The following is a 12,371-nucleotide window of genomic DNA, read 5'->3' as shown; positions in this document are numbered from 1 at the left end:
ATTAGAAAGAGATACTTCTCTCTCCTATACATAAATGTTGGAAATGAATTCTAGATCTTAAAAGGAGATTGTCTTACAGTAGAGGGAATCCGATGCCTCAGATGGAGGCAAGACGAAGTATAAATTCTGAGTCCAGCCATTTGCTTGCGCATGACCTTGAAGAGGTACATCCATCCTCAGGAGCAGCTTTCTCATCTAAAAATGGAACTTCTGATGCCTTCCTCGTAAGTTGTAAAGACTCAAGAAGATCACAAATACAATGTGCCTGGAACAACAGGGGGGTTTCAAAAAATGTAATAACACTCCCTCCTAGTCCAAATCTACCACCACTGAACACACACAAAATGAGGATACAGTCAGAATTTTTGGTAAAAGTATACAGATATGAGAATAGCATTACTGTTGGACTGCAGTTGCTGCCCTTTTACTTCTCTCTAGCTGTGTGATAACTCTCCCCTCCCTGAGTAGTACCTGCTTTTTGTTTCATTATTTTCAGTTTTCAATTAAATATCACATCCTGTTTTACATCCATGATAAAGGAAAAGAGTTCTCTCTGCTTGATTTCCTTTTTCTTCTCTAGGGTGAGATTTATTTTATTTTATTTTATTTTATTTTTTTTGCTTACAGGGAAGGAAAGAAAGGAACCTACAGAATATAAGTCAAAATAAATGTCCATTTTTAAAAGTATTTCCCAAGTCATGGATTTATCATTTCAGTATTGGCTTTGAGCAAATTCAGTCTGTTAAGAACATATTCTGGGTGCAATATTTTCAGGTGTGATGCCTTCGTGTCCTGTTCCATGCTTTTCAGCAAAACAGGACCTGAAAGAAAGCCTTTTTGACCTTCGAGTGTACAAGGTTTTGCTCTTAGGCTAACACAAGAGAGCATTTTGTCCAGCCAGTAAAGTACAGTTTCCCACCTCAGTAATAAGATTACTGTCACTGAGGTGAAATATGAGATCTGGATGAGCCAGTTGGCTTTGTTTCAGAATTCTCTCCAAGGGAATTACTTGTTCATTATGTTAGCGCTTTAAAAATCAGGGGAATTGGAAAAAAAACGAACCCTGTGCAATTTCACTTCTCTCCCGTAATGTTACTATGGCAACTCAGCATCCCTCTCTCCCACTCTGCTGTCCAAGCACACATGCCACCACCATTCATGAGACAGCCTCCCTGGCGCCCTGGGAATTGCCTGTGTCAAGTATTTGCCGACCGGAGGTCGACACTGTCATATGCAGCTGAAGAACTGCTGTTTGGTCCTAGACCCATTCTAAGTAACCCTGTATATTAACTGTAAATTTCTAGGGGCTGGGAGCAGGTTAGAATCCTCATTTTATATTGGAAAAAAACGCTGCTCTAGTTTTAAGGAAAGGAGTACGCCTGATCACCGCTGTGTTCCAAAGCACGGGATCCACAAGAGCTCCCTTTAGCCTTTTAAGCTTATAGTATTCTAAGTAAGAGGAAAATATCTTACTTAGAACAACTCCTCTGGTATTTTTCTTACTCCGAGAGCTGAAAAGACTCGTCATAGTGTTTTGTCACATTTTTTAAATCATTTATTCATTGAGAATTTTATTTTTCTGGAAAGAAAGACAAAATCTAACACTCCTGAAGTACAAAATGAGTCTAGTCTTAAAAAGGTAACAAGGAAAGGAATTTTTAACCAACTAACTAGAAAACCTTTTTTGAAAGACTAGTGCCAAAATCCATTCATTTGGTCTCTCCATGCGTTCATTTACTCATTTTTATTAAGCAACTTTCACGGATACAGTACTGAGTTACCTTCTCTGAGAGTGTCAAATATCCCTTCAACTAGTAGCCTTGTGCTCAGAAGCAGTCTCGTTGAAAGGATAATACCTGTTCACAAAGGACTAAGACACTCAGTAAAAAGTTAGAGTCCCCCAAAAGAAGTACAGATAAAACAAGGCAGACGCCCTGCAAATAGGATGCTTGTGTCCAATTTTGGAAAAGATTCCTAAGAACACAGGACTTTGAAACGGTACACATTGGAATCTTGGAGAAAGTGGAAAGGGGACTCCATGCAGGTACCCCATGTGGGCAATTCAGAGAAGCAAGAAGACAAAGAGCTGCAGAGAGTTTGTGGAGGGGGATAGGAGGGAGGGGCACTTGGGAAGGCTGCCCGCTCTAACCCTGGGAACTGAGGCTTGGCCAGAGAACGAGTGGCAGTTATGGAAGGTCCTCGAACACAGGGCTTCATAATCAGAACGGTGCTTCAGGTGCGTGAATGATAAGCCTCACCCATTTCAAAGCAAAAGAAATTAGTTTGAAATTCAAATTTTTTAAAAGATTTTTTATTTATTTTATTTTTATTATTTTTATTTATTTATTTATTTGAGAGAGAGAACACAAGAAGGACAGAGGGAGAGGGAGAAGCAGGCTCTCAGCTGAGCAGGGAGCCTGATGCGGGGCTCGATCCCAGGACCCTGGGATCATGACCTGAGCCAAAGGCAGACGCTAAACCGACTGAGCCACCCAGGTGCCCTGGAAATTTAAATACTTAATTTTTTGTCCAAAATATAGGTATTAAGTCAGTGCCGGCTAATTCCCCCCCTTTAAAAAAAAAAAAAACAAAAACAACTGAGCTAAGTGTGAAGCAGTACATGGCAGATACCTTTCAGTCTCACTGCAGGTCGGCTGGTGAGCTGTCTTCTTTTTTTTTTTTTTTTTTTTTTTAAGATTTTATTTATTTATTTGAGAGAGAGAATGAGATAGAGAGAGCATGAGAGGGGGGAGGGTCAGAGGGAGAAGCAGACTCCCCGCTGAGCAGGGAGCCCGATGCGGGACTCGATCCCGGGACTCCAGGATCATGACCTGAGCCGAAGGCAGTCGCTTAACCAACTGAGCCACCCAGGCGCCTCTGAGCTGTCTTCTTTGTCACCTTAAAAGCCGTGACGCTAAAGACCTTGCATTAACTCTGGGCACCAGTTCTCCACTGACCTGTGAATGTCCCCATAGCCAGGTCAGGCCGTCGTGACATCTTGTACAGCTTCCAGATGAGGCAGCTCTCCTGCTGGGATCCGGGCTATTTGAAGTCATGCACTTTGAAAAGTTGCAGAGCAAATATGCGGAAGATCCAAAGGAGTCAGCCACTCACGATCAATGTTAAAAATACTGCAAGTAAAAGTCCAGTTGAAAGAGCCATGCTTCAGGTAGCTCTTTGCAGTTAGCTGGGAACTGAAGATCTTACCCTGGGGAAGCAGCTGACTTGATTACTGAAACCAGGTGATAATAGGAACAATGGCACTTCACAGCTCTTATACTGATGAAAAAAATTACCTTCCCCAGCTGAGTCTCTAGAGTCAATGAGTTTTTAATAAATAAACACCAGAGATCAGAGGCAGCAGCTGCAGAATGTAGATAAAGGAAGGCTCAGGGTGGCTGAAAGTTTGAACAGAGGGGCTTTGTTGTAATAACTCCTCCCAAGGCACGCCTCGTCTGCCCCGCACCGTCTAGTCGAGTTCTGCAGTCAGCTTGTGCCACCTTGGGTGAGTCATTGAACCTGCTGGAAGCTTTAGAGTCTTCATTTATCACATGAAGATTATACATTTTGTATAGGGGTAGTTGTGAGGATCAAATGATATCATAGCTTGGATTGGCTTCACAATAATCTAAGAGAGGAGAAAAGGTCAGGGGTGTGGATGAATCAAGCTTGATCAGGAGGTGAGAGTTGATGCTGAGCACCAGACACCAGGAGACTCATTACTCTATTCAGGCTGCTTTAGTCTGAAATAGGTTTGAAATTTTCCATAATTAAAACTTAAAAAAAAAAAATGAAATGGGTAAAAATGTACGTCTATAAGGAACAGTATGTCTCAAAGGATTGAGGGGTCACGATTTTGCTCTCAGCTAGCCAAATACTTTGCATCCAGTATATAGCAGTTTGCTTTGGGGAAGATAATTTTTAAGGATAAATGAGTTGGGCTAAAATAATTATTTTTTCTGTGCGTCCATAGTTTGAACATGTCTGCACATATTCTGTCACCTCTTGTGTCTTAGAGTCTACTTATGAGAAAATGAAAGGAACAGTTTTGACCTTTCAGTTCATGGAAGACAATCACTATATGACAGGGTCTGTGTGGAATGTTTTTTTGTGTGTGGTGGAAGGTAGATGTAATTATTATTTCTCCTTCAGATATGTTCAGGTTTTACATTATTAGGAAGATCCTTGGACATCATGGTGTTTTTTTTTTTTAATCTGTTCTCAGATTTGATTTTATCCTATTTTATTAGCAAAATGCTATTTCCAACTTAAAAATCTGTACCTTGCTTTAGTTTATAAGAGCAAATGTTTTAAATCAGCATAAAAGGCAGAATATTTGAACATGCTGACAGCATGATCAAATGAGGTCATGTAATGCTTGTGATTCAAATTTCATTTTTTAAGGAATTTTAATTCTGGGTTGTGGCTGGTAGGTTAGAAATAGGATTGTACCTCACCTATTATACATTAGGATATTTAGGGTTATTTTCAAGATCTGCTCATACAATCTAGAAAGTCCTTCTACCCTAGCACCAAAGAAAGACCTAACCAACTCTCAGATACCTGGCCCCAGGGTGCAAAACCTGGGGATAAAGGGGGACAGAGTGGAGCAAGGGGACGAGTTCAGGGTATCGGTGTCATGTTAACAACTATGTGACTCTAATGATCGAATAACAAATTCTTCTGCTCATTGGATGGGTAGAAATCCTGCTGCCAAAAAAATGAAGGACCTAATAGAGTTGTCTTATGATGCATCACTGAAAAAAATCTTTGGTGAAACATTAGGCTATTTTGGCATGTAATTCAGGAGTTCAAAGAATTAGTGTATCTGCTTTAACAAAAGTCCATTTACTTATTTATGCAGACAAGATGTCTCAGCACTAACATTTATAAAAACAAACATTGGGATAGTGTTTGCACCAAAAATAATAAAATTCCTAGGGATAAATTTAACTAAGAAGGTGAAAGAGCTATACTCTGAAAACTATAAAACATTGAGGAAATAAATTGAAGACAACACAAACAAATGGAAAGATATTCCATGCTCATGGATTGGAAGAATAAATATTGTTAAAATGTCCATATTACCCAAAGCAATCTACGGATTTAATGCAGTCCCTATCAAAATACCAATAGTATCTTTCACAGAACTAGAGCAAACAATCCTAACATTTGTCTGGAACCACAAAAGACCCCAAATAGCCAAAGTAATCTTGAAAAAGAAAAAAAGAAAAAAACAAACAAAAAAACTGAAGGTATCACAATCCCAGATTTCCAGATATCCTACAAAGCTGTAGTAATCAAAACAGTATGGTACTGGCACCAAACTAGACACATATATCAATGGAACAGAACAGAGATCCCAGAAATAAATCCACAATTATATGGTCAATTCATCTTCGACAAAGGAGGCAAGAATATGCAATGTGAAAAATACAGTCTCTTCAACAAATGGTATTGGAAAAACTGGACAGCTACATGCAGAAGAATAAACCTGGACTACTTTCTTACAACATACACAAAAATAAACTCAAAAATTAAGGGCATAAATGTGAGACTGGAAACCATAAAAATCCTGGAAGAGAACACAGGCAATAATTTCTCCAACATTGGCCCTAGCAACATTTTTCTAGATACATCACCTGGGGCAAGGGTAACAAAAGCAAAAATAAACTATTGGGACTACATCAAAATAACAAACTTCTGCATAGAAAAGTAAACAACAAAACTAGAAGTCAACCTACTGGATGGGAGAAAATGTTTGCAAATGATATCTCTGATAAAGGGTGAGTATCCAAAATATATAAAAAATTTATACCTCAACACCAAAAAACAAATAATCCAATTAAAAAATGGGCAGAAAACATGAACAGACATTTCTCCAAAGACATCCAGTTGGCCAACAGACACATGAAAAATGCTCAACATCTCATCATCAGGGAAATGCAAATAAAACTACAATGAGATACCACCTCACACCTGTCAGAATGGCTAGAATCAAAAACAAGAAACGAGTGTTGGTGAGGGTGTGGAGGAAAAGAATCCTTTGGGTACTTTGGAAGGAATGCAAACTGGTGCAGCCACTGTGGAAGACAGTATGGAGGTTCCTCAAAAAATTAAAAATAGAATCACTGTATGATCCAGTCATACTGAGTCTTTACCCAAAGAATATGAAAACTCTAATTGGAAAAGATACATGCACCCCTATGTTTATTGCAGCATTATTTACAATAGCCAAATTATGGAAGCAGCCCAAGTATCCATCAATAGATGAATGGATAAAGAAGATGTGGTATAGGGGCACCTGGGTGGCTCAGTTGGTTGAGCATCTGACTTTGGCTTAGGTCATGATCTCAGGGTCCTGGGATTGAACCCCACATCAGGCTCCCTGCTCAGTGGGGAGTCTACTTGTCCCTCTCCTTCTGCCTCTCCCCCTGCTCGTGCTCTCTCTCGCAAATGAATAAATAAAATCTTTTTTTAAAAATGTATGTATACACACACACACACACACACAGTGGAATATTATTCAGCCATAAAAAATGAAATCTTGCTATTTGCAACAACATGGATGGATATAGAGGGTATAATGCTAAGTGAAATAAGTCAATAATTCCACTGATATGTGGAATTTAAGAAACAAAACAAAGAAAAGAGACAAAACAAAAAACAGACTCTTAACTATAGAGAACAAACTGATGGTTACCAGAGGGGAGGTAGGTAGAGGGATAGGTGAAATAGATAAAGGGGATTAAGAGTACAGTTATCAGGGTGAGCACTGAGTAATGCATAGAAGTGTCAGATTACTATATTGTCTACCTGAAACCAATATAACACTGTATGTTAATTATACTGGAATTTTTAAAATATAGAAAAAATTTTAAGAAAAAAGACTGCATTTGACTTTAAAAAAAAGGGATAGTGTTGATGCTGTCTCTCTCTCATTCCAGAATAACTAATATTCATTAGCAGATACATGAACTAGTTGTGAGAACATACTTCTCATTAAGAGAGGAACTTTTTAATAAATTGGTGCTCTTGTATAATAATCATAAAATTTGTAATGTTTTCACTATTTTGACCAATTATGTCTGAATAATTATAATAACTCCAATTAGGAGATTTATTTTTGATGCTTTAAAAGCTTATGTTCTCAGGAAATCTGTGAACTTTTAAAAATTTAACTTCTATATTTTCATAACAAAGAGATATGATACAGTAATTAATTAAAAATACACAATTAAAAATACCGAGCCTGGGTGGCTCAGTCAGTTAAGTGTCCAGCTCTTGGTTTCTGCTCAGGTCATGATCTCAGGGTCATGAGATCGAGCCCCATGTTGGCTCCGTGTTCAGCAAGTAGTCTGCTTGAGATTCTTTCCCTCCTTTTGTAGGGGAAGTGAAATGGACAGAGAAATGCAAGAGGGAAAGGACCAATGTCAAGTTCCTATTACAAATTCCTATTTTATGAACTATTGGGACTTCATCAAGATAAAAAGCTTCTGCAAGCAAAGGAACAGTCAACAAAACTAGAAGGCAACCTACGGAATGGGAGAAGATATTTGCAAATGACATATCAGATAAAGGGCTAGTATCCAACACCCAAAAAACTAATAATCCAGTCAAGAAATGGGAATATGACATGAACAGACATTTCTCCAAAGAAGAGATACAAATGGCCAAGAGACACATGAAAAAATACTCAACATCACTTGGCATCAGGGAAATACAAATCAAAACCACAATGAGATACCAACTCACACCAGTCAGAATGGCTAAAATTAACATCAGGAAACTACAGATGTTGGCGAGGATGTGGAGAAAGGGGAACCCTGTTACACTGTTGGTGGGAATGCAAGGTGGTGCAGCCACTCTGGAAAACCGTATGGAGGTTCCTCAAAAAGTTAAAAATAGAGTTATCCTACGACCCAGCAATTGTACTGCTAGGTACCCCAAAGATACAAATGTAATGATCTGAAGAGCCACATGCACCCCAGTGCTCATAGCAGCAATCTCCACAATAGCCAAACTGTGGAAGGAGCTGAGATGTCCTTCAACAGATGAATAGATAAAGAAGATGTAGTACATATATACAATGGAATATTACTCAGCCATCAGAAAAGATGAATACTTACCATTTACATTGACATGGATGGAACTGGAGGGTATTATGCTGAGGGAAATAAGTCAATCAGAGAAAGACAATTATTATATGGTTTCACTCATATGAGGAATATAAGAAACAGTGCAGAGGATCATAGGGAAAGGAAGGGAAAACTGAATGGGAAGTCATCAGAGAGGGAGACAAATCATGAGAGACTCGTAACTCTAGGAAACAAATTGAGGGTTGTCGGAGGGGAGGTCGGTGGGGGGATGGGGTAACTGGGTGATGGGCGTTAAGGAGGGCACATGATGTCATGAGCACTGGGTGTTATATGCGACTGATGAATTATTGAACTCTACATCTGAAACTAATGATGCACTATATGTTGGCTAATTGAATTTAAATTTAAAAAAATAAAATGAGGTTGACCTTTTAAAAAAAACAAATTCTTATTTTAGAAGTTTATTTTTTACTTTTTAAAATGGTGGCTATCAAATTACTTATGGTATTTCAATTCCTTTCGATATGGAAAAAGTAGTGAAACAATTATATTTTTAATGGTGAGTATTCTAATATGTGGGAAATTACACACTTTACAACTACTTAAACTTATGAAAAATTTAGTTCTCTGGTTAAGAGTAGGAAATTATTTTGAGATATGTGAGTAAATGTTTTAAAGTCACAGGTCCACAGCATGTTGGATGCTGCACCGAATCCTGAAGAAATGCACCGCATTTACGGAATCTCCCAGCGAATCCAACTGAAAGTGTTGCCTTTGTTCCACAGGATGGTCTGACGCCCCTGCACTGTGGAGCAAGGAGTGGTCATGAGCAGGTGGTGGAAATGCTGCTCGATCGAGCTGCTCCCATTCTTTCAAAAACCAAGGTAATTTCTTCCCAAGTTTTTGGACATGGACTGTATTTAGCTTTACATCCCTTTACTGCTTATTTAACTTATTTAACTGCCTTTTGAATAGTAGAAAAATGATACCGTTCCAACTTAGCAATGAAGAGTACTTGCCTAGTTCAGATCTTGGGAGAACCTCAAAATCAATTTGGGTTTATGAGACCTTTTGATGGAGTGCACTCTGCCACAAAGTCATTTTTGTATGTGTTGCTTGTTTTTGCTTTATTTTGGGAACACTGAATGCTTGATCTTATAACTCAGCCATGATTGCTTATTGGCAAAAGAAAATACAAGATCTAAAGTCTCAAAAGTCTGGGTGCTGGCTCTCTTTCTCCAGCCCTTTGGTTTATTTCTTAAGGGCTCACAGACTATTAAAGAAGATATTGTTTAACTGATAAAGGCTGGAAATTTTGGAAAGATGGCATCTTGCTTGGGCCTTTGGCGAAGTTGACATATGCAAAAGGAATGCGTGATAATGAATGTTTTACAAAATGTCTTCTGGATTTTTCTGATAAAACATTTTGACACTATTTAAAAAGAGAATATTTGTAAATAAATTTTGATATAACTATTTTTATTAATCAAATCAGTGATTTTTGGAAGCTGCATTAAGCTTTTTTTTTTTTTTTTTTAAGATTTTATTTATTTATTTGACAGAGAGAGACACAGCAAGAGAGGGAACACAAGCAGGCGGAGTGGGAGAGGGAGAAGCAGGCTTCCTGAGGAGCAGGGAGCCCAGTGCGGGGCTCAGTCTCAGGACCCTGGGATCATGACCTGAGCCAAAGGCAGATGCTTAAGGACTGAGCCACCCAGGCGCCCCCTGCATTAAGCTTTCTAAAGAGCCTTATTTCCAAATGTCATCAAAACAACAAAAACACATGTTACTCCTGTTCGCAAGTACTCTGGTCAGTGTTTTCTCAACAGCCCTAGTGGAGATGGACCAGACAATTAATTTTTAAGAGAACAAGGGTTTTTAGGCAGCAGATGACATGGTTTAGTTGATATGATCTGGCTACTCTGACTGTTGCACGCTGGGAATGGGGCTGGAGAGGACCAAGGAGGGATGGGGGACAAGTAAGGAAGCTGCTGCAGGGTCCAGTTAGTTGTGACGTGGCTTGGAAGACAGCAGTAGAGGTGGAAAAAAGACATGTCTATAGACATCACACATCTGTTTTTATTTCCTTTCCTGTGTGTTTGGGGGTGTGTGTGGGTGGGCCTGCACACACACACGTGTATGCCCTTGTAGAATTTATCTTTTTTTTTTAATTTTTAAATTTTAAAATTAATTTTCATTTTATCAAAACAATAAGGCATAGCTAAAAATAAAATTGCTATCTCAGTCTTTTCTCCCTTTTGCGCATCTCATTGTCTTTTCTTTCTTTCCAAAGAATTTCCTTGATTTTTTTTTCTTTGTGCTTGTAATGTGCAAGAACATTTTCTTGTTCTCTGATAACTTCTTTTCTTAAAGTATCCAGTTCTTGTTTAATGGATGCAATATAGTTTCTGAGAACACTCGAGATAACTTTTCTTTAATTTTTGTCTGCCTCTCTTCTGTCCCTAATTCCTCACAGTTTCTTTTTTCTCTTTGTTGGCTTTGGCTCTCTCTTTCATGTTGGGGGTTTCCCACAGATGTCTGTTCCTCACCATCCGTGTCAGGCACTGACATTTGAGTGGAAATTCTATGCCAGTGTAGACAGGGCTCCACTGCGGTGTATCAGGTGGTGGTTGGACGCGTCGCCCATGTCACAGTTAGTTACCCTTTTTTCTGGGAAGTTCAGTTTTTTTGAGAGACGAGTCCTCCAATCTTTTGCAGTGTACGGCTGTGTCAGTACATTCAGAGTCAGAAAAAGGAAAAGGGGCTGTCATTCTGCCAGTCCTCTACGCATACACCAGTCACAACAGTGATAACGAATGTTCACGTGGTGTCTACTTCATAGCAGGCTCTAAGCACTTTACATATATCAACCCGTTGAACCCCACAATGAGGCACTAGTCTTACTACTAGGCCCTTTTTGTAGATGAGGCGACTGAGACCCAAAGCGATAAAAAAGCTTTCTCAAGGTAGCTCAGTTCATGGCAGAACAAGGATTTGAACCCAGGCAGTCTAACTCGAGAGACCACACCCTTGATACTCATACCATCCTTCCTTTTTCTGTGAGCACCTGCTCTCAGTCCAGAGCCTCACCACTGCCCCATGCTCTACCCAGGCTCCTGCATCCAGAATCGCTCTGCTTCAATTTCTCCAGACACTAAACTCCTGATTTCCTGTAAGGACAAGTGACAATCATCTGGCTTTGTAAACCTGACAGCTCCATACACAGGTGAACCAATCCTGCTTTTGACTCCAAGCCTCATCTTTATCTTCCAAGGTGTGCTGTGTTTCTATATCCCCTGCCTTCGGGGCATCTGAGAGATAAATCACTTGTCTTTATTTTACCCAGTGGTATGTTGGAGCCAGATCATTGAGCCTACCGTGTGCATCTTTTTCCAGTTCTATATTCAGTGACATCATGTTGATGGCTTGAAATCGGTCATGGTGGGGTTCTTTACGCCATGGGGATTGGCAAAGGCCACATATTGGGGTTTTTCTTTTTCAAAGAGCTGTTATTGTTAAACATTAACTAGTATACCACTGATGATACCCCTTCACAGACACTTAGTATTCCACCACCTCTCTTCTGCCAGATGTGTTAATGCACTAAACCCTCTTTTCACATTCTAAAATTTCTAGACATCACACATCTGTTTTTATTTCCTTTCCTGTGTGTTTTGGGGGTGTATGTGGGTGGGCCTGCACACACACACGTGTATTTCCTTGTGGAATTTATCTCTTTTTTTTTTAATTTTTAAAATTTAAAAAAAAATTTTTTTAACACAAAATGTATGATTTGTTTCAGAGGTACAGGTCTGTGATTCAATAGTCTTACACAACTCACAGCGCTCACCATAGCACATACCTTCCCCAATGTCCGTCACCCAGCACCCCCATCCTTCCCACCCCCCCATCACTCCAGCAACCCTCAGTTCGTTTCCTGAGTTTAAGAGTCTCTTATGGTTTGTCTCCCTCTCTGGTTTCATCTTTTAAATCACTTGGGAGTTTGGGAAAGGATGGATACACATAGGTCACGTATACCATGTTTGTTCAGAAAAGTCCTCTTGCACTAATAAATTCCTGACCAGCATCTGACTACCTCTCTGCCTTATCTCCTGTTCTGCTCCCTGCCGTCTTCCAGCCAGCTGGCCTGCTTCCACTTCCCAGAATACACCAGCTTTGTCCTCATGTCCTGTGCCTATAGATGAGTTCCCTCAGCTTGTCCCAGATCTCTGCGGTCTCCACCCATTTTTCAAGTCCAATCTTTTCTTCTCA

At 39.5% G+C, this 12,371-nt stretch overlaps 1 protein-coding gene across 1 annotated transcript in view; it reads left to right on the top strand.

Moving 5' to 3' along the window:
* ANK3 (ankyrin 3) overlaps nucleotides 1–12,371 on the top strand; it is a 329,559-nt gene that overhangs the window by 158,240 nt on the left and 158,948 nt on the right. The window contains exon 9 of the mRNA XM_064594667.1: nucleotides 8,885–8,983. Within this exon, the coding sequence (XP_064450737.1) occupies nucleotides 8,885–8,983 (99 nt within the window). The remainder of the gene's footprint in view (nucleotides 1–8,884; nucleotides 8,984–12,371) is intronic.

Source organism: Mirounga angustirostris, unplaced genomic scaffold (genome assembly GCF_029215605.1).
Source record: "Mirounga angustirostris isolate CCGP_5_RB_7025 unplaced genomic scaffold, mMirAng1.0.hap1 SCAF_6, whole genome shotgun sequence".
In the NCBI taxonomy this organism is placed as follows: domain Eukaryota; kingdom Metazoa; phylum Chordata; class Mammalia; order Carnivora; family Phocidae; genus Mirounga; species Mirounga angustirostris.
Note: the sequence above shows the minus strand (reverse complement) of the source record. Positions and strands in the feature narration are given on the sequence as shown.